General features: G+C 38.9%; 1 protein-coding gene across 1 annotated transcript; it reads right to left on the bottom strand.

Annotated features, from left to right (window-relative positions):
- Positions 1-6,318: 6,318 nt before the first annotated feature.
- On the bottom strand, positions 6,319-16,571 carry LOC142490298 (matrix metalloproteinase-18-like). Its single transcript, XM_075592405.1, has 10 exons — positions 16,386-16,571; positions 15,626-15,870; positions 13,715-13,863; positions 12,175-12,300; positions 11,453-11,614; positions 10,010-10,127; positions 8,837-8,970; positions 7,975-8,134; positions 7,522-7,625; positions 6,319-6,706 (listed from the first exon to the last, which is right to left on the bottom strand). The coding sequence occupies exons 1-10, from the start codon at positions 16,488-16,490 to the stop codon at positions 6,606-6,608; spliced, it is 1,404 nt and encodes a 467-aa protein (XP_075448520.1). The 5' UTR covers positions 16,491-16,571; the 3' UTR covers positions 6,319-6,605.
- Positions 16,572-26,579: the final 10,008 nt, after the last annotated feature.

Raw genomic sequence — 26,579 nt, 5'->3', positions numbered from 1 at the left:
GCTACTCCCCCCAACCCCTTGAATCTTCACCTTCTGTTTAGTGTTCAAAAGATTTTTCCTTTCTGATGCACTCTGTCAAGAGTGAGAGTTATGGCAGGAGAGAATCCCAGTGGCTGGAACTGTGAGGCATAAGCGAAGGCGTAAACAGATCACAAGCATGGTCAAAGGCAGGCAGCAAAGTGGTGTAATCTGGGTCACTAGCAGAGGTAGGAGGCAGGCAGCAAGGAGGCCTCATCGGGGTCCTTGGCAGCCAAGAGACAGGAACAGGATTGGAACACAGGGACAGGACTGGAACACAAGGACAGGAATGGAATACAGCAACAGGGCTTGAACACAGGGATAGGACTGGAACACAGAAACAGAACTGGAAAACAGGAGCAGGACTTTGGCATGGGAACAAAACACTGGAAAAAGCAGGACCAAAGCTGGTGCAGTTGGAACTAGTATAAACAGGCACCTGGCTGCAGGAATAGGACGTTTATAAAGACAACCAGAGAGTATCTGATTTCAGAGTGAGAGGGACTGCAGAAGGGGATACCAGTCATGACTGGAGCAGCAGCATTCCCGGTGGAGGTGTGAGAGAACTGCAGACCAGGCATACCAGAATGAACCTGACACACTCACTTTTTTAAAGTATTTTCCAGCACAACCAGATCATACTTTTTCTCTATGAATCTCAGTTTCAATTTAGTTGATTTTCATGATATGTATCATCTCACATACAGTTCCTTCTGATTCTTCTTATCTGCAAATAAGGAATGTTGTTCAGCCAATTTGTGTGGTGACAACTGGTTCAATGTACATATGTATTACAATCCACTGATTTAAAGTGGCTCTTACAATTAATCCTATCGTTTTTGATATACAGCATCTCAGTTTTGCGGATGTTATAAGTAAGACCTAAATTCAGTTTATTGCAGTTCAGAATATCTACAGTATAAAACGTATTGCATCCTCCTCTTTCCCTCGCCAAATGAAGATATATATCTATGACAGAAAGGGGCCCAGTGACCAGTAAAATATAGGTTAAGCCCAATTCCCTGGCCCCTGCTCATCGTTCCCTGGTGTTCATTTGGCCACGAGACCCCCAAGCTACCCTGCCTTTACATTCCCGGTAGCCCCTTGCATCCCGTGTAAAAGTGTACTCTTTATTCCTGTGTATAAAAATGTATTGCAAGTATAAAAATATATTTTGTTCAACAATAAAGAAGAGCAAAGTCTCTGGACATGCAGGGCTGAGAAATCTTTGTGTTGCCTACATGTCAAAAAAATGGCTGCTGGTGGGAAGAAGGTGTTCCGGGATAGAAATCGAGCCAGGGGGCCATCTGCCCAACAACCAGAGCAGTATGTTTCCTCCACAGCTAGATCTGCACCAGCCCAGCAGGAGATTTGCTTTCAGCCTGGGGAAGCAATAGCTGAGTCCCTCTAGTAGGCGCTGCTCCCATTGGCCCCTTTCTATTTCCCTCCACAAGCCATTTATCTCTCTAAGCCCACCCCCAGCACTTATTGACCAATGCAGATGAGCTCTCTTTCTGATTGGTCCATGACCATTATCCACGCTGTGATTGGTAATCAGCCCCTCTACCATGCTTTCCTATGATAGCGGGGAAGCTAGGAAAGCTTGGAAAGGGGAACCCGATCAGTGCTCCATAGCTCATTCGATCCTGCCATGGATCTGAAGTAAGTGGTGTGCTCTGAGGCTTTGCCAGAGACAACCAAAAATACGACAGGGTGCAAATCTGGTCCTATGGCTGTCATAGAGGTCTTTAAATAAAAGCAATCGTTAAACCAAAAATTGTTGTTAGTTAAAATATATTCTATCCCTGAAATAAAAAAATCAGCTTGTTCTCTTTTCATGCATGTGTCTCTTAAGAGAGTTCTTTCAATCTCTTTCCAACCATGCGTATGGCCATATTTAGCAAAGTTATGTCACAAGTTACAAAAAGGAAGTCTTCTTCCCATTTCATCTGGTCTAACAAATGTATAATTTGAGTCGTGTACTTCAAGTATGATCACATATTTTTGCAAATAAAAGTCTATGGATTATGACAAATTTTGTGTTATGGAGTTGATCCAAGATATTATCGGTCTGCCTGGTGGGGTTCCTAGACATTTATAAATCTTTGGGATAAAATAAAATATTGCTTGTTTCAGGAACTTATTATAAAGGTAATTATATTCTAATTCGTTGTTGATGTCTATCAATCTTCCTTTTGAAAGTATTTTTTCTAGTTTCTTCTGAAATGGGTCTGTTGGGTCCCCATTTTGGGTCCTATAGGTTCCCTCATCTCCTAAATTCTATTGGCTTCTTTGAGTTAATCCTCATCACTCATAACATTGCATCCACCCTTGTTGGTCTGTTTGATCCCTATTTTCTTATTCAATTTTGCTTCTCTGAGTGCTTCATTTTCCTTTCTGTTCAAATTAAATTTCATCTTGGTTTTCTGTTGAGACATTCTTTCAAAGTCACTAGTGATCATGTGGAAGAAAGTCTCAGCAAAATAATTTTTACAAAAATGAGGGGGAAAGGTTGAGCTGGGCTTCAAATTTGAATGTATATGTGTTCTCATTTTTATATTTTATCCTATCCTTCACGATGTTGTTAATCTCCAAATTTTGTTTCAGGAAATACCTTTTTAATGTTAATTTTCTGAAATGTAAGGCATCTATGAAGAATTTAAAGGAGTTCGGTCCTAAAGTGGTGGCAAAATTCAAACCTTTATTCAATACTGATATTTGATTATTGGAAAGTACTGTTTCACTAATATTAAATATTCCTACAGGGTCGAAAATGTCATTCTCATTCTTATGCCACTCCCTGCCTCCTCTAACCCCTCATTGCTATTTAATTTTCTCATTAAGGGTGATGCCATTTGGGACATCTCTTTTAGGGGGGAATATCTGTTTTGTGCCATTTGTCTCTCTCCAAATGTATTATTTGTTAAGCCTATGATCTCTCTGTCCCCTAAAAAAAAAGAAGAATTTGATGGATTTCTACTGACACCTTCTTGATGGTCTAGTCTTACCAAGGGTCTATGGTACGGTACTGTAAAATAAACTCCTTGATCTCATTGGTTGATAGTTCCTCATTATCTCATCTCTATATCTGCATTTTATCCACTCTCCTCTTTCCATTTTGCAAATTTGTTGAAAACTATGTATGGACTAGATCGATATATGTTTGAATATCCCTCTCTCATTGAATTTTGATTTCTAGAGGATGCCTCAAATTTATTTTCTCTTTTGTATTTAAAAATAAGGTTACACCCCCCTATATCCTTGGTTTTCTAGGGTGTGCTGGTATTCCCTCTGTCTGAACTTATCTGTCTTGATAATGGTCCCCATGTCTAAACTCTTCTAGGGTATAATGTGTATCTCTATGCTCCTAGCATTTTCTCTGATGGGGTCTCGTGATCTTAGTTTTATGTTCATATTTATTGGAATCCTGCATTCTTTTGGTGGACAAATTTTATACTTGGTCTTTAATGTAATCTTCCTTATCCCTCTTATATATCTTGTGTTTTTGTAAAAACAATGCTCTCATCCAACTTTACAGTCTTAGATTGAATCTCTTGATTTCTAGAATTAAATTCTGCCAACTGCTGATATGGTTCTAATTTAACCTTTAGTTCATTCACCAAAACATAAATTTTCTTCAAAGACTTTTTGTGATGAGTCATTTAAGCCTCATACGTTCATATGAGCAGTAGTCCAGAATTTTATTTCTAGCTTCCATGTAAATATGATCTTGTAAACCAAAAGTCACCTGGTTTAAAAATTTAAGTCCTCTTGGAATTTTTTCACTTTGTATTGTTAGAACTTTTGTAATGTAATCGAATTCCATCATTTTCTTGATTCTGCTGACAACACTTTTTCTAATTTTAAGAAACCTTCTGCAATAAAATCCATATCCATCTTTAATTGTCCCATGTTCTAAAGAAAATATGTTATCAATATGTTTTGTATATCTTTTAGAAAAAACTGATGTATATTGATCTTTCATTTTGGAAACAACCGAAGAACCCCTGAGGAAGCCAACCAAAAAGTGAAACACGTTAGGAAGGGACACATGGAGGACACAGTCCAACAGTAGCAGCAGCCATCTTGAGATCTTTCTTATTACATATGTAGCCATGTGTAACATTGGTGTACATATCTCTTTCTCATGCTGGCAGTAAACCTGGTAAATATGCAGGATTGCCAGCAACAATCATGGAGGATTGCCCTCAAACCCTGGTGAGGTGTCATATGTCCCAAAGGAAATGACAACATGCTTTGTGTCCGCCCTTAGTGACACAGCGGGTCTCTGTTTTCTGGAGGTGATATAAGACACAGTACTGCCTAAAGTTAGCAGTTCAGTTCAGTTGGTGTTTTGACTCTGTTCAGGAGAGTCATGTGGAGGTCTGCAACAGTGTTGCAGAGGCTGATGCAATAGCTGTGAGTCTGTGCAGCTCAAGAGAGACAAGCTGGTGAATCTCACTGAGAGGAGAGGTGGAAAGCAACTCCATTAGGAAAAGGAGAAACCTTCCAGATGGAGTGCAGCAGAGAGATGAGCGGCTGAGCAAGGGGCAGTCTGCCCATACCATCATCAATAAAGATGCCCTGTTTCACGACAACCCCACTGTGTGAGTGTGAAGTTACTCCACAGCGGAAGGCACCACCAAGAAGGAGTTCCTCATCAGAACCATCTCCTTGCAGACGCAGAGATCCTGATGAGGTGGAGGCTCTGCACTGTATGTAGGTAGGACTCTAACACACTACCTCAGCTGCCTGCCTGGGTTGGCATTCCCCACACAACATCATGCGGGAGACTCAGTAGTCCTGTTGCCAACAGGTGCACCACCAGACACTACCATGTAATGGGGACTGGTATGACCACAGGGGCCAATGTCAGATTGGGTGGGTCAGGTCAGGTCAGAAATCCGTTACACATATATGTTTTTTATTATATAAATAGGTGTGAATGTTTTCATTATAAAATCAATTGTGAATGTTTTTATTTAACATTGAAATATATGTCCATATCCTATCTAGACATCACGCAGCCAATACATTAGACACAATTCTTAGGCATATGGGCCCTCATCACAGTCTAAATAAGCAATGGGCAAAGAGGGGTGGCATGGGATTTTTTTGGGGGTGCATGGGCGGTTGCAGAGGTCCTACGCTCTTACCCAAGGCATTTAAATGAAATGCCGGGGGACCGCGTGAGGCCTCTGCAACATGTACCGAGATTTAGCCGGCTTCTGGACGCGTGACCATGGCAACGCATCAAATGATGCCACGAATCACGGGACATGACGTCACACGACCCTGTGGTATCATTTAATGCCACACGAGTTAAGGGGGGGGGGGCGCAAAAACGGAGGAGAGCAGGCAGGGGGGCGCAGCAAAAAAAGTTTGCGCAACCCTGGTCTAAATGATTCAATAAGGTGATTGGCGATTAGAAATTGCTTTTTGCTATTTAAACAGGAGGACTTGGCCACAACGAAAGAAGCCCTGAGGATGCCAACCAATAGGCAAATTAGGAGGTTGTTCCATGTGTCAATTTTGGAATTTTACTGATCCCTTCAGGTTACATAGAACACTAATAAAAAATATTGTATTCATCATTTCTCATGTACATCAAATTCAGGAATGGTTATTTATTTACTGACTTGCTCATATGGGCTTAAATATGTACAGTAGGTACCACATATAAGCGATTTAAACCATGATTATAATCTGTAAGGAATCAAACCAACATTTTAGGTATTGTTAAATTACACTGCAATAAAAGAGCAGGCAATAAAATGTTGCAAATGAAGATGGATTTTTTACATTTGGAACTTTGGTTTAAATTAAATTAATTAAATTAAAATGCAGTTGTTTTGTAACCATTGTACCCATTTATTTATTTTTAAGGTTGGTGCGATATACAACGGCGGTCTTTATACACATAATTAGCTTTAAAGGATACTCCTTAACCTCAGGAAAAATAACACCTGCTACTGTCTCAGGGAACATCCCTTTATGAGCCCTGATTTAATGCAGTTTATGGATCTAGACCTTTTATCTCTGTTTTTTCTTGGATATTCTTTATAATTGTGCATCCCCGGTCTGCTTTTTTAATTCGTTATGTATTAACCGCTAACCATAAAATGAGTATGTTTTTCTTTCAGTTTAAACTCAAATATACAGTATACTGTTCAAAGAGACAGTACTTTAACTCTGAAAATTGCAGTTGAAAAAATCCTTAATTATTGTTATCTAAATAAAATACCCTTATCTTGAAACCTTTTGTATCCATTTTAAACTGACCTAGTAAATAAGGCACCATTTTAAATAATCCAGTTTATTGTGTTTAAATTGTGAAACATATGGTTAAAAAAGGAACATAAACAGTTTTGTAACACTTTACAAATGTTTTAGCTCTTAACATGAGATTGCAATACAATTTTCAGTTAATTACCAAGCTAAAAAAGAATATGCCTCATTTTAAAATAATATTAACCACATAGATGTACAATAAACTATAAATATAAAATACAAATAAAATACAGATAGATAAATAACTGAACAGTCGGAGTAGAACTTGTTATGTTGCAATGTACAGTTTTGTCTTTTCAGCACCCCAGCCAGCTGTTACTCCTTAGAACACGCATGACTCTCTTAGACCTAATGCTGTATTCAAACTGCCACTTTCCACTGAAGAAATAGAGGAATCCTAAAATAAAAGAGACTTACAATTAATGTGAGCACATGATTTTGGCTGAGATCTTTTACAACCACTCTATTATTGACATAATTAGATCAGAGATTATATTGTGTTACACAAACAATACTTTGACGCTTTTATAGTACTGAAACTTATAAAACAGAAAATCAAACAAATAAAGATATTTATATATGCAGTAAAGTAAATTCTAACTTGACATGTACAGTAAGGCTTCGTCCATACAGTAGTGCAGGCTAGGAAGATGCAGCAGCTTTTTTGTCTTGTAGAACATGTGATATTTGAAGAGCCATTTGGTTTCTTGTGGAGGGGCAGAGGCACAAGTACAGTGGCGACACGTTTTATTCTACTGCGGCTAGAGCCGCAAGCCGGGAGGTTTCCCGGCATTCTAATTGAATCCCCTCGGCATGCCGCACGTCACCGATGCGTGGTCACGCTTCATCGGGTGCGTGTGCGCCATGCGCGCGTGCCCAGGGCTCCCCGAAGGGAGCCCGGGGTTGCTGACATGTGGGGGATGGCGGTGGGGGGCTCCGGGGGACCCGGTGGACCCGGAGAGGGGAGGGGGTGCCTCAATCGGAGGACCGATCCTCAGAGGCTCCGGCACGCGCACGGGACACCTCGGCGCGTGCCCGGTATCTGTCGCGGCCGAGACCGGGTAAGTGTTAGAATAAACTCGGCCGCGACAGTAACTTCACTGTTATGCATTTTATGGACCATCGGTTCAACAGAGCTAGAAAACACCAAGCAGCCAGGATTGCTGCTTTAAGGTTTGTGTGTGAATATTGCAAACAAATAAAGTTACATACCTTTGGAATAAAAAGTAGCATGAACTTTCCCAGAGATTCCTGGAAAATCTTCTGCTATTAGTCTTGGAAAACCTGTGTCCATGGTTTGTCTTTCTTCATCATAACTTAAAAGGAAAGAAAGGAACTGATAACATAACTGTCTCCACAACATGTAAGCAAAAAACATGCATGTGTACCTAACAAGGCAAGCATAACGTATTGTGTTTTATTAATAACATACTAATTTAGGGGAGTAAATGGTTTGCCAAAGTCAGTCACAACACAGCACCACATTTATCAAAAAAAGAAACACCAATCAATAATCAATTGGATATTTCAATGCAGTTGAACGAATTAAACAAATGCCGCGCTGGCTTTTCAGCCAGATGTCTTTGGTAAAATGTAGTCCTGCTCCTTGGGACTCTACTTTTTCTTTTTTAACATGTCCTGTTTACTTCTAATAGTCACTCTTACCTCCAATACTTATCAGCTACAAAGAAATATGTCTTTTCCAGGTCTTCAATATGGACGGCTGCATCAATTGCTTTAACGGTTCTGGGAAAGCCCAGCTTATAGATGTTATGTGGATAGCCCTGTACAACATCAAATCCATTGAGAGCCCAGTATTTGGATCCTGTTTATAAGATAGAAAGCGCATTTCTGACATTTAGTAAAAACAACCATATGTAAATTATGGCTACATAGTACGAATTTGCACTTTCAAAGGCTACACATTGTCCTACAAATGTCTTCTTCGCCACTTTTAAAACTAGACTGATGCATTATAGGGTCTAATTATCAAAGTCACCGGCTTATAGAACCAGGGCAAATACATAGCACCAGATTTATTAAAGGTAAATAAAAAATATTTTAATGGCACGGACCTTGATATATGAAAAAGAAAAAAGTTAATATATTTACATTTAAAGATAATTATTTGTAAATGTCCAGTTTTTCAGTTTTTATTTTGGCAGATAAGATATGAGGGCCACTAAAAAGAACTTTATTGAACAGATATCATTAATATTTCTCTATAATTGGTAAAAGACATGTTTAGCAGAGTGAGCCTCTGATTGAGCCACATGTGCTGAAGCAGGATATCCTTAAAAGCTTACCTGTTGGGGGGTATTCAGGACTGGAGTTGAGAACTCCTGACTTAAGGCATTCTAAATAAGCACATTTTTTCATTTAAAAAAAATCTATTTTAATTGAAGAGCCCTAATTTTAGATACGTTTGGGTGACGAAAAAGGAAAATAATGTAGGCTGATATCAGTTTGTAGTATTCAGGGCAGCTTTTACACTGCACTAACGATCACAATGACAAATTATGTTTACCTTTAAAAACAACAACTTCATCCTTAATAGGATTTTCATAGGCAGCTTGAATACCAGCTGGCAATGATGGCCAAAATGATTGTATGTAATGGAGCTCAGCTTCAGGGGCTTGAGGATGTTTACGCCAGAAAAACCTATTTAAAAAAAAAAAACATTATATAATGAATACAATACAATTGCTAGTTCAAAAATCCTATTTCCATTTACACTTTCAGAACTGTATTTACTTTTATTGCTAACACGTTTCATCCTAAAGTATAGTCCAAAATATTGTTTACAAAGTACAAGGGTCCAAAGAGATTATTAAAATGTGGTTTTGTAAACGTGAATACTGCATGTATACAAAGTAAAGAGAACTAGAATTTTCTTTCACTTATTTATTTAGGGGTTTTTTTAACATTGGGATATACCTTTCCCCTACATTTTTCCATCTTTATTTCATGCAAAGAGAGGCCACATAGATCAGGGAGTACTGGGGGCAAAAAAAACTTTGGACAGTAAAAAGTGTGTACATTGTGTGATTCATGCATATGGATTAAGGGTGCAAATAGGTCACAGAGAAGTCGGATTAATTCTCACTGATTCCCAAACCGCAGCTGCCATTTACAAAGGGGCTTATTCGATATCAGCCAAAGCGGCCGATCAATTGACTTTAATTCAGAATTTTGACAAAAACAGACTTATTTTGGGCTTTGGCTGATATAGAATAAGCCTTTTAGTTTTTTTCATGAACGTTGGCGCATAATACATCCCAAAATTATATTTGGATTGTAATTTTAAGTTCCCAGACATTCAATAGCCATATCATATACTGGCGCAAAACTTGAAAGAAAATCCTATGAGGTTTTCAATGCACCAGGATATTATTCTTTGCTACATCTGTTGCATTTGTGCCCCAGATTTGCACCACTTTTCCTCTAAATACATAGACCCCTATCATTCAAAACTCAGTTTGTGATAAAAAAATTCGTTGTAGACATGAAAACACACACAAATAAGTATTCAGAAAAATGTCTGTAATCGTGTGATAATACATTTTCTTGCAGGACATAACAATTATTAGCAGGGACAGGTGTAAATTATTGGTATTGTTCATCATTTACACTGCAGCCCATCAGGAAAAGCAAAGGTTCCATTAGTCCAAGATATAAACTTCACCTGTAAAACTTTTACCTGTTTATAAAGAAAAACATTTCTCCTCTAAGGGTGGTGACAGCATCAAAGACGGTGTTGGAGTCACATTTGGAAGGAGTAGTAGGCCCTGTTGGCACCACAGGGTTGGATGATTCCCCTAAGAAAAACAAAGGCATTACAGGTATATGTTATTTCTTTTTTCAAATTGGAGAAGACCGAAGACTAAACATAACAAGTATACATTGTTCAGCACAAGTTTTATATACGGTACGTGAGAGCAATGGCCATTTAAAGCAGCAATTCCCCCATTTTTTTATTATTTATATATGGAAAGAATGTGACAACCTTTCTCACTGACTGCCCCACACCGCTGCTGAAATTGTGTTATCTTTAAAACCTAACCTGTTGGGGGGTCTTGAAGACTGGAATTGAGAACCCCTGATCTAGATCAATACAAATAATGCAAGAATTATTTTTAATTCAGTAGGGAGAATATGACAATGACTGTGTTATACTGTATTACACACATTCAATAGGTAATTGTCTCAATGATCTACAGTAAGGAATGAAACTGACTATATTCATGTATGTTTGCGGTGTGGATAGGAGACAGTGTCACTGCATTGGACTAATTTTACTAAACCCCTAGTGCAGGGGTTCCAAACTCCAGTCCTCAAGTCCTCCCACAGGTGAGCCACTCATTGAGCCACCTGTGCTAAATCAGGGATATCCAGAAAACCTGACCTGTTGGGGAGTCTGGAGGACTGGATTTGAGAACCCCTTCCCTATTGACCTGGGTGTGTCAGCATCCAGATTAGAAATTGATTAATCATTGCTAATATGCAAGAATTCCTCTCTGGCATACTGACTCTCAAAATGACTAGAAGAGGGTGAATTTGAGGCACGGTAGGCCTTTGCTTTTCCTGCTAATATGCCCCTCATGTAAATCTTCCTGGCTAACATATATATGCTGCAGTTAATAAACATGGAGCATATGGAAACTATAGAACAGGTAGCGCCCATGAGAATGAATCTTAAACTGAAGGAGCAGCTCAGTGAGCGAAGGTGATGACTCTAAAACCAATGACGCTGACTTTGAAACAGGGAAGCCTGTTCAAGGTGTCAGCTCCTTGAGATGGCCCCTTTATCTCCCTACGCCTCAGGCACCAAAACATTGATTTATTGATTGTAAATTCGTCCGCAGCAGGGATTGTGCATGTAAAAATCTATGCAGAGTGCTGCATACCACAAGCTAGATTGTAATTGTGAAACTCTTTAAATCCTTTTAGGAGAAAAGTACTATAAGAAATAAAGTTATTATTATTATTATTAAGCTGCATATGATTTTTACATGCCAAGCGGCTGTTGTGTGCAATCAATTTCTATGTACTGTACGACTTTTCAGAAGCCTTAAACCATTATCCATAAGATCAGACAGACTTTTGTTTGGCATAAAGGTCTTTTTTGAAGTAAGATGCTTACCATAAAGATACTGTATGGCATTTATATCATCTTGAGGAAGGTGAAATTGATTGGGGTCAGTGCTTGAATAAGTTGGATACATCAAGGCGCCAGGGTCATTGGAATGAGAAAGCCCCAGGGAATGTCCAAACTCATGAGCAGCCACAAGAAACAAATTGTAAGCTAAGAGGAAACACACAAGTATTAATAGAACAGATCATTGTTTTAAATCAATTAACCCTATAAGACCCAAAAGCTTAATATTGCGAGATATTTATTTTTCTCCTAAAGCCTTCTATAGTGACAGGTACTGTGATTGTATCAAGAAGATTTGGGAGAAAGGTAAGGGATATATATATTTTTAATTCTCGCAGACTTAAATTGGATTGAGAGAATTCAAATAAACTCCATGTGTTATAAGCAGTAAAATAGGAACATTTTAAAGAAAATGGGTAAAGAAGAAAAACTACAACATTAACATAACAAAAAAGAATCTATAATAAATGATGAACATGTTTAGTATGCGATTATGTTAAACAAATCTTGACAGAAAGTTAATTTATAACTGACTACTGTATTGTAATATATTAAATCTAGTTGTAATAGGAGCAAGAAGATGCACAGCAACATATAGTGTAAACAGGAATGCTAAAGGGATCTATATTTGAAATCGTTTTTATAAGTTATTCATTAGACATTTGAATGTAGCTACAAGTGGTAGAAGAACCAGAATTGTGACTTACTCCTTTGGCTATTTGTCCAGGTTTCATCTTCATCAAAATGGGTGTCTCCTCCAATACCCTTGCCAGGTTGAAAGGCATGAGCCAAAATTCCATCAGGTCCATCAAAGGGGGAATTATCACTGTGATCTTAAAAAATACAATATACATATCTTAGAAATAGTAATAATAATCACCACCCAAATCTTACCAATAAAACCGGATGCTAATCTTGGCAGAGAGATGTAATACCTAATTATGCATGCAGATTTGAATGTGCAACCACATGTATTTGGTAACAACAAACATCGGGTGATAGCTTAAAGCAATAATACTGGCGAAAACTCAACTTTCAAGTCTGGAATTACTGTAAAAATGACTGAGAATAAGTTATATCAATGAGGCTGAGTGCATGTGAATTATAACAATATAAATTCAAACAAAAATAAATAATCTACTCAGAGTATTTCTTATATTACAAAAAGTGAAGCATTTCCACTGCACCGCTCTGCAATTAATATACTGTAATACTCTTAAGCTAAACAATTTTAGAAATACAATACATTATTTACACATTATTACACTGTGATCAGAAGTAGCAATGTAGCCATGTTGAACTTGATGAAGAATATGATAAAGAGAAAAGAGGCTTTGTGTTAACTGTATCTGAATACATTAAAGTATTCAAACAATGTAACAAGTCAACAATGGTACCCCCCAAAACAATGGTACTCTCCAACAATAATGGTACCCCAAAAAAACAATGGTACTCCACAACTACAATGATACTCATCAAAAACAATGGTACCAACCACCAACAAAAAAAAGAAGATGTTAAAAGTTCTCCTAGAATAACTCTTAATACACAAAATATGTGTACTTGTCCCCTGGAATGTGTCCCTGTTTATGTCTTAGGAGTCAGGACATATTTTATAATATATATTTTAATCTCGTTGTATATTTCTCTGGTAACATATTTCATAGATATACTGTGTACAATAAGTAATTAAAACATACTGTGTACACAGTAACAGGCCACATCTCTAGATGAACAAAGTAGATGGTCTTCCAAGGAGAAATTAATTTCCCTCTGTCTCAAGCAGGAAGAAAAGTTTTTGTTGGAAATAAGTTCCACTATTTTTTCCAGTCAACCATTTTATTTTTATAAATACTAAAAATACTTAGTTTTAGATAAATCTCTGATTTTGTTCTATATATGTATTATAATAACTAGGTACAGAGAGAATGCATTTCCAAGATTTCATTCATCCTCATTAAATCACATTCACAATGACAGCACAAGATGCATCCATTGCTGGAGTTTATCTCCATTCAAATTGATGGGACTAACATTTTCCCCAACACGAGGCAGTGGTTTTACTGCATATTCAATTATTCAATAGGGGTTTTGTGTTCTACACATCACATCATATAGAACAGTATATCTCTACTTTGTGCAGCACTTCAACCCCCAATGTAAAGACATATCCAATCTTAAGTATTTGGATTGATCCACCATGTACTGTATATTCAACATATTTTCAAAAATAGTTACAATTATTACCTCCCGCTGCAAAAGAGATCTCAATATCAGACATTTCATTATAGATTCTTGTGAATTTCAGGGGTGTCACATCACTCCAAACTTTAAAAGCTCTCTTGATTGATCTTTCTACATCAGCCTGGGCCATGTCAGGAGTGAAGTTCAAAATTCTTAGAGGAAACAAAGTGATAGTTATATTATTTGAGCGGTGCATTAACAGTGAGCATCAACAATATTTTTGACAGCCACCATATTCTTCTAGTTTATTACAAAATCTTCTGGTAATACAGTACAGAGGTGTTCAGTACAGTGTAGGATGCACCTGTGATGGATTTTTAACTGTATTGTGTGGTATATTGCAGGTTCAATTTGCAGCAAGAGGATTCAAAAAACATATTTATCTGTGACATAATGACATTTATAACCTCCCCCCCCCCCCCCCCCCTTTAAAATATTTATGACACTTAAAAACCTAGTACACAAAACTGCCATACAGTATATGTTACACAAGTGCTTATAGAAACTAGCTTTCATTTCCTCAGCAGGAAAAAAACAGGAAGTGTGAAATGTCCTTTAAAAATATAACATTTTAAGTAAAGTTCTACAAATGTGTGGCTTGCTTCCTTCCCTGTTTAGTAATCTGCACAATTACACTGTCCAGCACTTAAGCATCAAAATATTTGTAAAATGGCACATCTGGAGCATTTGGACACCTGGATTATACATTAATAGCAGACGTTATTGCAGAATAATGCGTTATCGCGGGCGCGAGTTTGAACGCGTTATCATGTGATTTGCAATGCAAACACGTGGAGTAGCATTGTTCCAATTTATGAGATTCTGACAACTAGTAGCATGATTGTGCATGTTACTGATACATCTGTATTTACTATTAAACGATAACCCCTACTTGATTTAAGCCAATATTTTATACAGATAAAGTGGGCATTTGTGTTCCTGAAACAGTGCTACAAAAAAAGAAGCTTTGCAGCAGAGAAATCTCTTCCCAGGGCTTTTTCTTTCTTAAAGGTACAGCAGCTGTGATTGCAGCACATACAGATGCAGTGGCCGTTATTCAAACAAATCACGACACCGTGTTCGTGTGCGCTGCTGTACTCCACGCGGCATTAACGCGGCTAATCACCCCAGGCACTCGTTTTTATCGCGGTTGCTTTGTTTGAATTTCATGGATTCTGTTTCGTATCCGTGGCAGACATTAATGAATTGTAACCTGTGTCAATTTCAGTGTTTAACACTGTTTATCACTAAAATGCAATTTTCTGCACTCGCGTCTTAAGGCGGGAAGGGGCGGGAAGGTTGGAAGAAACCACGCGCCGTGACATGGGTATTCCGAGGTATACAAAGCGTGAAGTGTTCGAATAACGGCCGCTGCATCTGTATGTGTATAACTGTGATTTTGGGAACACAGTAATGCTACAGCTTCCTGTGCTTCTCAAAAAGAATTGTTGAATTATTTCACTGTACTGGTCCCCACCTTTCTGCTGGAAGGCTGATCCATATCGTCTCTCCTTTTTTTGCGGAAAACATACTTTCTCGCATTTTTGCTCAGTTGCTTGTCTATCATTGTAGCATATGCATGGGGTTCTCAAAGCCAGTCCTCAAGAACCCCGCCCCCCCCCCCCAGGTTTTAAGGTTATCCCTGCTACAGCACAGGTGGCTCAATTAGTGGCTCAGTTGACTGAGCCACTGATTGAGCCACCCTTGCTGAAGCAGGGAATGATTGAGCCACCCCTGCTGAAGCCAGGATATCATGAAAACCTGACCTGTTGGGGGAGTCTTGAAGACTGGATTTGAGAACCTCTGTCATACTCTATTGTTCTGTTTTCAGCTCCCTGTTTGCTTCCCGTGCATACAGTACCTTGATGTGCTTGTGGGTGGAGAGGGTTTATGGTAATGAATATTTAATGTTACCTGTATGTTAGATCTGTTTTTTGCCATGCAGAGCTTTTCGGGATTGTATTGTAATGACCGATATCATTTACACCACATCGGGGTTTCTCCATCATTTCTATTGTGGCCTGATTCATCTTTCCAGTCACATTCAGACCAAAAAACTCCTGCATTTGCTTGAGTTTTTCAGCCAAAGAATTGCCATTTTTTTTCCTGCCCACTGGTACAACTTCCGTCTTAAGGTCGTAAAATCTTTTCAGGTATTTCTGTCAATAAATGTTATATTAGAGACTTCTACACATCTTGAAACAAAATTGCATGTTTGACATTAATTATTTTATTTGGCCCAGTTCCTTATCACTTTAAAGGTGGTTTCCCAAAAGTGTACTACCACCTAACACAGGTTACAGACTATTCATTTCAGTGTGGACATGAAAATGAAACACTCAGTTTTGATACAGACCAGCATGGAGTGATCTGGTCTACTTTCTCAATGTATGTAAAAAAATAATAATCCTGTGTAGCATAAGCATTCTTAAAATGAATGTAAAACAAATGCAAAATAAATGAATGTATTGGCAACATTTTAGAAAAGCATTTAGAAACATTTATGTTACTTATTTCATTGTGCCTTGAAATAACATACAGACTACATGCTGCAGATTACAAACTAGAAAAATAACATACATGTTCTACCCATGTCTAAGAATTGTACAAAAAAAATCCTCTGTACAGTAAACCACACATCTCATTAAAGGGGCCTCAAATGTGGTATAATTACCTCCGCAAGTTGTCCATATTTCTCTTCCAATTTGCTTTCTCGTACAGCTGGAAATGCATAAGAAATGGCTGCGCACAGTAACAGAATAAATGGGATGCAATTCATTCTTCTGTTGTGTTCTAGGTTTGTGTCAAAGATTCTAACATGACTCTAACTGTCTAAGTTTTGTCTTTATATATCCCTTCTATGCCCCATAAATCCAACTGTAGCATGATTCACACAATGGGATTTCCTCATTACTCTGTGGCAATGAACATGGAACTCAGCCAAAAAAGTGACACACTTTCAGTTAAGTAATACTTGCTGTAGCAATTTCTGCGTGTATTTGAGATACATGAAAGACTGTGGGTTTCTTCAAAATATTTATGCAATAAAATCAGCAACAAAACAGATATTCTTTTAGTAAAGATACAGTAATACAAATATGTCCAGCAACAGGAAATGCTGTGAGTCATCTTTGAGCACATTAGGGTTATTGTACTGTATATTATAATATAATGTAATGCTGTTTTTACCTAGGCACTTATTCAATAAGTCGGACAGCTCGCATTTTGGAAATAAGGTGAACATTCTGCGTATCTGCAATGTTCCAGATTTCCAATCAGTGAATGCAATTTGTATTGAGCTTAAAGACTAAACTGAAGTGACTATACCAGCATCACCAGCAGTGTACTGTTCTAAAGTGCAACTTCAATTGGCATTAGATTTCTCTGAGTATGCATTTCAGACCGAGCATTTTACTGGTACAAGCAAAATCGGAGTTGCACGCTATGCAAATGTTTTCAATTGATGTAATAAATGGACACAATTTGGTTGTAATTCCCATGTTAATGAAACTTTCAGTCCATATTTACTTAGAAGTTTTCTGCCATAAGACAACTTCCAGAGCTGGAAGACACATTTAAGCCCATTAAATGGGTTGTAAGAAGACCTGAAGTGCTCAAAGGTGTCTTGCTGCAATATTTAGTATAGGTATGCGCAAACTGGGGGACGCTAGATTTTCAGGGGGGGGGGGGGCATGGCAGTTATAGAGGTCCCGTGTTCTCCCCCCAGGCATTTAATTAAATGCCAGGGAACCTCGCGGGGCCTCTATAACACACTTAACTTCCCTTCCAGCGACGTATCATCATGGTAACCCGGTGTCAATTGACGCCATGGGGTCACGTGAAATCACGTTACCATGGCAACGTGCCATTACATGACCCTGCGCATCATTTGACGCTGGTGACGAGCAGGGGGGTGCGAGGCGCTGAGGAGAGCAGGTAGGGGTCTACACGGGGAAAAGTTTGCGCACCACTGGTTTAGTAAATATGGTCTTCTGTCTTTAGGATCTTTATATTCCAGAGCAGACTTCAGTTCAGCCAAGGAGACATTATTGACAGGAAATCAACAGAAAATTAGGTGGAGGGACCAAGTTACTATACCTCAAAATATTCAAGCCCTTTTTGGTTGGAGTCAGTTTGATATTTTGTGCCCCTGATTGGTACAGTATAAGCAGGTCATTGGGTTGAAGCTGTTATACCAAAGATTTGGGGGATTTTTTAAGTTGTAATACATTTATTGGATTTGCATTGCAATTCTGCTATTGTCTTACATAAGACGTGAAAATGTACACATCTCACAATGCTTATACAAGCCTAATCCAGTCACCCAAACACCATTACTGTACGTGTATAATGCTTTCACATTACATAGACAGTAAAAGAGGCGGATTTATTCTGCATTTCTTTGCATCATTGTATGAAGATAGTTTGCACCTAGTTTGCCCTGTGTGTGTCCACTTAATGCAGCAATGCTACTTTCCAACTGTCTTTTTTCTTTCTTTTTTTCTTATTTGTATATGTAAAGCATGTGACAATGTATAATTCTACATTCTTACCTAAACTGGCATCCGTTTGGTGCGTCTGTTATAAATCTGTCAAAATCCTGATTGTGTGCCTAATATAATGGCTGCCTAAATCATTGTAACTCAGCAGCTACAATTTATTCTTATATTACTAAGGTTACATTACCTATTGTTACAGTTTACAGCTCAAACTGCTGGGAACATTTGCACCAAATTATCCCCAACAGGAAAGTGTTGCAAAGATCTTGCACTGCTGGGGAGGTGGGTTAAAACCAGCTATAGAAAATAAAGGATACTTTAAAACTCATTAAAAATGGCATTAACAGTTGAATAAAGACAAATTACATAAAAATAGTCACTATTATCTTATACTACAAAACGTTTTTTTTTAAAAAAAAATTGTTTGTTTTTAAACCATATAAGATTTCACATGTTTTGTTGCTTTAAGATTTAGGCAGTGCTGGCAGGAACCAGTTGAACCGCTAAATTTAATGGAATGTACCTTGAAACATCGATGTCTCCCTTATTTGATTGACTACAATTTTTGAGTCATAGATTTTGATTTTGCTCACTATTTTCCCCCTTTTTTGGATATATTGCTTTATATTGCCCCTTCCCCCTTATTTTGGGGTGAAGTGTGCCTTCCCTGTATCAATTATTAATAAGGGAGTTTGTAGAGAATCCCTAGCATTGAGTCAGGGGGAATTGCCATGCGATGCAACAAAAAATAATGTAGGTTCCACAATATCAATGTTGCATGTTATTAAAAAGGTTCTATTTCTCATTCAAATGCTTTACGACTCTATAAACCCACAAACATAATTACAACAAGGTTCTACAGTGTATAATATTGGGAAATACGGAAAATGTGCTGTTCCCAGCACTGGGAGTCTGGTAGGATGAGCTTTAAGGTTCTTAAATTTGATGCAGCCCTCAGAAAATGTTGCAATGCGACAAACGTTTCTTTGCCTAGTTACGTAATTTCCAAACTGTGTCACTTTTAGTTTCCTCTCTTTCCAGAAATATCAAGATTTTGCCTGATGTACAATGAAGAGGGATCTTCTGTGCCAGGGGGGAGAATGTTAAAATACAATAGAAGAGGAAACAAGGGGTTTTGGAGGTAGAATATGGGCAAGTGTGAGTTTGACAAGCAGTGAGACACCACTAGTACATAGAGAAAATAATAGAAAACTTCTAAAGACTAAACCAATTTGGCGCAGAAAGGAAGGAGCAGATAAGATAATAGTACAGGCTGAAAAAAAACTGAAATGCATGCTTGCTAATGCAAGAAGCCTGACAGATAAAATGGGGGAGCTTGAATTAATAGCTGCAAGGGAGCAGTATGGTATCATAGGCATTACTGAAACATGGCGGGATGAAACTCATGACTGGACAGTTAATTTAGAGGGTTATTCCCTTTTTCAGAGGATCGAGTAAATAGAAGAGGAGGTGGAGTATGTTTATATGTTAAACCGGATCTAAAGCCTATAATAAGGGAAGATGTTTATGAAGGGAATTAAAAAAATGTAGAGACCTTGTGGATAGAAATTAGCAGTGGAGGTAAAAGTATAAAGAAAATGTTTGTAGGGATTTGCTATAAACCACCAAATATCGGTGAGATTGAGGAAGCTAAAATACTTTAGCAAATGGAGGAGGCATCAAAACTGGGTCATGTTTGAATAATGGGTGATTTTAATTATCCAGACATAGGGAGTCATGTACAAAGCTCCGTTAAGTCACTTTTAGAGCGCAAAGTGCTCTTAGAACGTGATGTTGCGCTGAACACGATGCACTAAGCCTCGCAAACAGGCACTTTGCGCTCTAAAACTGACTTTTCAGGAATTTTTTCTAAGTTCAACTTTGCTCGTTCGTTACCCTGTTTGCGTTAAATTCTGCCCTTAAGCGGATTGCTCTAAGCAACGCAACCTTAGCGTACGCGAAAGTTGTGTTGAACAGAACACGTCAGCTCAAAGTAGACGCAAAAAAAGCTGGACTTTGAAAAATTTTGCATGCGCAACACCCATACAACAGGCCGGCGGGTGTCCCCGGCTGACCCCGCGGGGGTCCCCGAGGGAGGTCGGGGGTCACGCGGGTGTCCCCGGCTGACCCCGCGGCCGTCCCGGAGTCCCCGCGGGAGTCCCGGGGTACCCGCGGTACTAATGTTGTGCCTATAAAAATAATAAACAGTATTTCTAACTAAATACACCCCCCTAACACAAAAAAAACATACAATGATATCCACATAAAAAACTGACATAAAAAAACACCAACAGAAATACCAAGCCACAAATGCCCCCCAAATATTGTCATAACAATGTATTAATCTGTACCTTAAAGTGGTACAGATTAATATATTATCAGTCAATGTGCCTCCCCAAAAAAATCAAAAAACACATCCAATGAAGACACCTGTAAAATGAGACATTTACAAACATTCAATATATTACTTACCATTAGAAGCGGTGGCCCTCCGACTCCTGGGGTAACAGGAAGCTCACGTACCTTGAAGGCCTCCAACAGCATCCGATGCCATCCGCCATGAAGATCCGGATCAGGTACCCAAATCTTCTTTTTTCATTCTTTAATCACCTTCTTCTATCTTCATCTGTCACCATTTCTTGATCTTCTTTATCTTCTTTCTTCATCTGTCAATCCAAAAAACCCCATGGTAAATCCCAACCGATGTTGTCTCGTCGTCTTCTTGGGCTCAAATGTGGCGTCACAGCCTTAAATAGGGCTTGTGACGTCACATTTAGCCTCAAAATGGTTAACAGCCACCTGATTGGCTGTTCAAACCATGTTCCGACTCTAATTTTTTTTTTTTTTACATGACGTCACTTAAAGGGAATGATGCCATCCAATCAGAATGGCTGTGCTTCATTTGCCTTTAAGATGACGTCACGAAGCCGGCGTCACATGGTATTTCATGTACTGTATTGATGTTTGTTAAATCTTTTTTTAATATACATGTGTTATAAATACTTTTTTAATGTGTCCCGGTATTTACTTTTGAAAATCTGGTCACCCTAGCTGGCGGCCAACATCATGGTGCACGCGGGGGCTGCGGCGATACGAAGGCTGAAGAGAAATGGTTCCAAAGAGGCTAGGGGAGGAGCATGCCCCAGCGCAGTGACATCAAATGCGTTGCAGGTCTAGTCAGCCCCATGGAGTGATTGATGTTGCAGCTGCACGCTTTACCTGCAGCTGTTGGGGGAGAGGGGAGAGGAGAGGGGAGGGAAGTTCTGGCGGGGGAGGTGGTGGTTCCCCTTTCAGACTAATGAGCTGCACACCCACTGGTACAGGGCCTTCCAGCACCTGGAGAAGCCGAAGCAGGCCCCTGCCTCATGATCACCTATCCCCAGGGATCTACAGCAGGACCAGGAAGAGATCAACGGAGAGATCCCCCCCCCCCCCCACAGCTAAATAGAGGGATGAAGGTCAGGCAGAGATGGCAGAATTGAGGGGCGTGGGAGGAGAATGAGTTTTGGGGGGCTGAGGGTTATTCTTTGGGTCAGGGAGGGTCACTTGGGAGTATTGATCAGCAGGGGAGATCCATCAGTACCCCCTTGAGTTTGGTTATGGGGATCCCTGATCCCTGGGCAAGATTTAAAACAGACATACATAAATAATACATAATACTGGTAGGTAGGAGTGGATGACACTGGGGAAAGCAAATGGGAGAAGGAAAAAAGGGAGGAGAAGGCAAAAAAAAGGATGGGGGGGAAGGGATGTAGCAAAGAGGTGGATGAATGCCCCTCAAATGGATTGCCTTTGTGCACCAGAAAAAAAACATATTACCAGATGCCAGCCAACAATAAAATAAACAGTGATCCAATACTAGTATACTGCCTGCGCGCACACCTCCAGCCCAAGCCATTTGTGAATTTGGCTACAGGAGATTGTAGACACGTGGCGGGGGCGTCACAAAGCTGGTTCGCCCTCATTGGCTGAACCAGCTCACGTGCTGACATCATGCGATTTTGATTACATCAGGCAGAGGGGGGCCCGAGAAATTTCATGGATGAAAAGAGGGGCCCGGAATAAAAAGTTTGCTCACCCCTGCAATGTACAGTATGCGAGACTGAATCATGTTTTGGGCACCTGTGTGAGAATTGTAGATGGATATCTACTCAATATTTCAGAAAATAGTTGGTTATTTAATTAGATTAATTAACTGTGAATTACCATACTAACAAAATATATTGTCATTTTATGACAGACTATGGGCCCTATTCAATATACTTCTAAAAGGTCGCTTTCATGGGTTTTTTTTTTACCAAAAGATGATGAAACAATGTTGAAGCCCTCATCTCCTAATTCTTTAAGGGGTGACTTGATACCCAAACCACGAGAAAAAAAACAAATGGATTTTTGTCATTGTCTTTCATTGAAAATTGCTAAGGGTCGGATTGTAGATATCATTTTGTGCCTTTTACCGGTGATAAGATTTGCAACAGGTTTTTCTGTGAACAATAGTGCCTTTTACCGGTGATAAGATTTGCAACAGGTTTTTCTGTGAACAATAGTCACAGTAGGTTTCTAGGAACAATGCCAAAGATTTTGTCAGGGTTTCCTGTAGTGTTTTTGTGCAAGCCTGTGCATCCTTAGGAGAAGCAGGTTTGTAAACATTGTGACTGAATTAATAAATTCAGTCATCGAAATCTTGCGTAAATAGAAAAGAAGAAGCTTGCATTGAATTTATTCAGCATTAATTCATCGGCATGTTCATTCAAGATGCCAGTATGAGTAGCCGTCTCTGGAGTACCGGGTTCTAAGATAAGCGGGGAAATATTAACACTATCTTTCAAGAATGGATCTGATTCTGTATAAGAATCAGCTTTTTTTCTTGCAAATAAGAGGCATATTTAATTACATGGGGCTCTAAAATCCATTATTGTTGAAAAAGTTCTTCGGGGGTCAACATATCAAGACAGAAAAACTTGATTTGATGCACTGGAGAAAATGCAAAAATTGCATAGAGCAGCGCACTGCCCAGATAAAAGGGAGACAGGTGGTATAAAAAGTGAAAAATGTATTGCCCAACCAACATAACAAAAAAGGAGGTGAGGACCCTCCTATGCATTTCACACCAAATGTGCTTTATCAAGGAGTAAGGATGCACTGGATTACTTAGTGCTCCAAGGTGCTTTGGCAGTATGTAACAAGTATGACGGATCAGTTTCTTCCATCTGGTGTAGATTTTTAAACAAAAAAGGTTTACACCACCTTAGAGCTTGTGGCCTTTTGGAAGCAGAATCAAGAGAGATCAATAGATGTCCTGAGGTGCAGTTTGATCAATCTCATTGTAATCTTTGTGCTATGTAACATCTCTCTATCTCCTCCCTTTGACACTCACTAAATCGCAAGTTGACGCACATGGAACACAAATTGGAAAAAATAACGATACATTGTTGTAAAGAGCCAAAATATTGTCCTTGAATTGTCCTCAGCATATTCCAGTTGTCCTACCTTACTGTCAATTCTGCCGATGAAGCCAATGTTAGAGCATCTTGTGGCATGCTAAGAACATAGAGAAGAAAATACCCAGTGCACTAAGTGAATTTGATAATAAACCTATCCATAAACAATATAAATAGTGTAAATAATAATGTGTAATTCAATTCTTATATATAAGGAAAATCAATTCCTAGACCTAAAATGTCTATATTCAACAAAATAATGTCCATATAATAACTAAAAAGAGTATTTGTAGGAAACAAAAGTGTCCACATCAAGTTCAATTTTGTTACTGTGTCAAATAAACACAAAATGATTGTCAGTATAAATGATATTCTTTCTCACGAGCCTGCCAGCTTAATTAAAGTGTTTCTGTAGATAGAAAATCCTGCAGCTGTTCTCAGATTGCTCAATACCGAGATGCAATCATAAGAAAAGAGAAGAGAAGCGCAAGGACAAACATAGTATATTAAAGTTTACTGGTAAAAACAAATGAAACCATCGAATAGAAATACACTTACACAAAAGAATATATTTTGAGCAATATCACCCAGATTCCAACTTTCTGGCGCTGATCAAAATCCCTCAGCTCGGCGTCTGTCCTTCATGTCTATCTGCAGGCATCGGAGATGCTGGGAAGGATGTTTGAATTCTCCACATGGGAGAAAAAGATGGTCTCCGTATATAGCGTCCACATTCTGCGTCTCACTCCGCAGAGGAGAGGCCCACAGTCAGGCTCATGATGGGAACAATAAAAACTCACAAATCACTTGAGAGAGTGATCCTTCTCTCAGGCCGTCAGTTCAAAACTGAGCTGCGCAGACTGCACAGATCTGCAGCTCCTGTGACTCCTATGTCTCTGTAAGCGTGATCCTGGAAGGTCTCAGATATAATTCTAAGGATAAGTGATCAGATGTCCCACAATGCCCTATGTGTTTTGTGGAGCGGGTCCACTTCATCAGGGGTAAGCCTTCCAAACACATAGCATGGATATATATAGCACTCAGGTGAGTCTCTTTGGTTAGAAGTATATAACAGGTGATTTCAATACCTAACCGATTCAATCTGAATGTGAACAGATACTGTATGCTGAAAATCCCTGTACATGGCACTAGATCGCACATAAATTCCAACACATTCTAATATTACACAATAATATAAAATACAGTATAACATAATAACTCACTAAAGTAAAAAAAAATGTTAATGAATATAAAGATATACAGTATGTAGAAAACAAAATACATAGAATAAAAAACTTTACAGTTTATAACATCAAACTCAATACAATTGCTAAAAAGTACATAACCACTGTACCCCCAAGTCTTGATTGCGGGCAAGCTAGTGAGTGGTTTCCGAGAGTTGACATCATCGCGTGCGGACGCCGACCACGTGAGGTCTGGAACGCAGAAGAGCCAGCAACAGAGTCATTGCAAGGAGCCGACAGCGCATCCGCTCCGGTGCAGAAGCCTTGCAATCTGCGGGGCATTTACCGCCGTCGCTGGATACCTTCAAGCTGCCAGTCGTACAATACCCTTGCATAGGGTAACTATGTAAATTGCCATTTTTAATCCTGTGTCTGTGTAATTATATTGTGAATATCAACACTATCCTGTCCATCTCTTCTTTTATGCGGCTTGTGAGTTCATGTGGCATCGCTGGATATACTGTGCTGAAGCAGAATCTATTGAAAATATCGATTTTAAAATACTCCCCTTGGGATAAAAGGCTTGTTTAATTTTTAAACAATGGGACTGCACATTTTAGTCTTTTAGTACATGCTCCTGGTATCCGACAGTATTGCACTAGTTCTGTTTTCTCTTATCTTTTATGGTTTTATCGGTTATCTGCGCTCCCTGAATCTTTGCATCCAAACTACTACTGAGGACCAAGAAGGTTTTGTTTATTTTATTATATCCTTACACTATATCTACCTATTGATTGTTCACTTCTAATATTGTTTAGCTTATCCTCTACGGCAATTAGCACATTTTCATTTAGCTATACACTGTTATATGAGCGCCGGTTGAATATCTGCTCACATTGGAAGAATATGGGCAGGTTTATAATTTTAAGGTTAACCTATCCAAGTTGGAAGCATTGAATATTAGTTTACCCAGGCAATGGTTAGTCAACTGAAAGACAATTTCCCCGTTAGGTGGAATGTGAGGTTAATCCAATACTTGGGCATCCATCGCACCCTTGTCATTGATGATATATATTGCCTCCGAAAGGGCCATAAATAAAGACTTAAAGATCTGTATAGGAAGAATCAATAGTGTCAAAATGAATGTGTGGCCCAGAGTCTTGTATGTCTTTTAAACTATCCCGGTTTATGTACCTAAGCATTTCCCTATCCCTTCAGCGTAGGATTAGCAGATTTATTTGGGAATATAACATTTTCAGAACCAATTGGAGTACATTGTACAGACATAAAAGCCCAGGGGGGACACTGAAGCCAGTGCCAACAGCGGTGAGATCGCAGAAACTGTGCACCACTCTTACAGAATATGTTCTGTGTATAAGCACTTTTTAAGTATACAAAGCGTAAGCGTACACTTTGATATGCCTTATTTTCTATCAATATAAAGAAACTTTTATTCTGGATTCTTTGCACTATTGTGTTCTTCTCTTCCGTTTTGAGAAAGAGATTCCTAGAAGAAACATGCCCTATGGATTGATCAACCCTCACGCCAGTATATGATTTGATGTGCTTTTTTGTGATTTAAGTAATGTGAGTGTAGATGTATTTCTGTTTCCCACATCATGTTCCATTAGGAACATACAAATACAAAATAAGTGTCCCCGGCGCTATTAATGTCCAAGATACCGTAGTCCAAATTGATAGTCTTAAATTGGAGACTTCTCTGGATGGTAGATGGAATGTTGAG

Source organism: Ascaphus truei, chromosome 3, assembly GCF_040206685.1.
Source record: "Ascaphus truei isolate aAscTru1 chromosome 3, aAscTru1.hap1, whole genome shotgun sequence".
NCBI classification, from domain to species: domain Eukaryota; kingdom Metazoa; phylum Chordata; class Amphibia; order Anura; family Ascaphidae; genus Ascaphus; species Ascaphus truei.
Note: the sequence above shows the minus strand (reverse complement) of the source record. Positions and strands in the feature narration are given on the sequence as shown.

Excerpts from the sequence above, each read along its gene's own strand:
- LOC142490298 (XM_075592405.1), bottom strand. The coding sequence starts at position 16,490 with ATGAATTGCATCCCATTTATTCTGTTACTGTGCGCAGCCATTTCTTAT. Across the intron at positions 13,864-15,625 it reads AAAACAGATCTAACATACAG|AATTTTGAACTTCACTCCTG; the intron begins GTAACATTAAAT and ends GTTTCCTCTAAG. Across the intron at positions 7,626-7,974 it reads GTAGCTGATAAGTATTGGAG|TTATGATGAAGAAAGACAAA; the intron begins GTAAGAGTGACT and ends TTTCCTTTTAAG.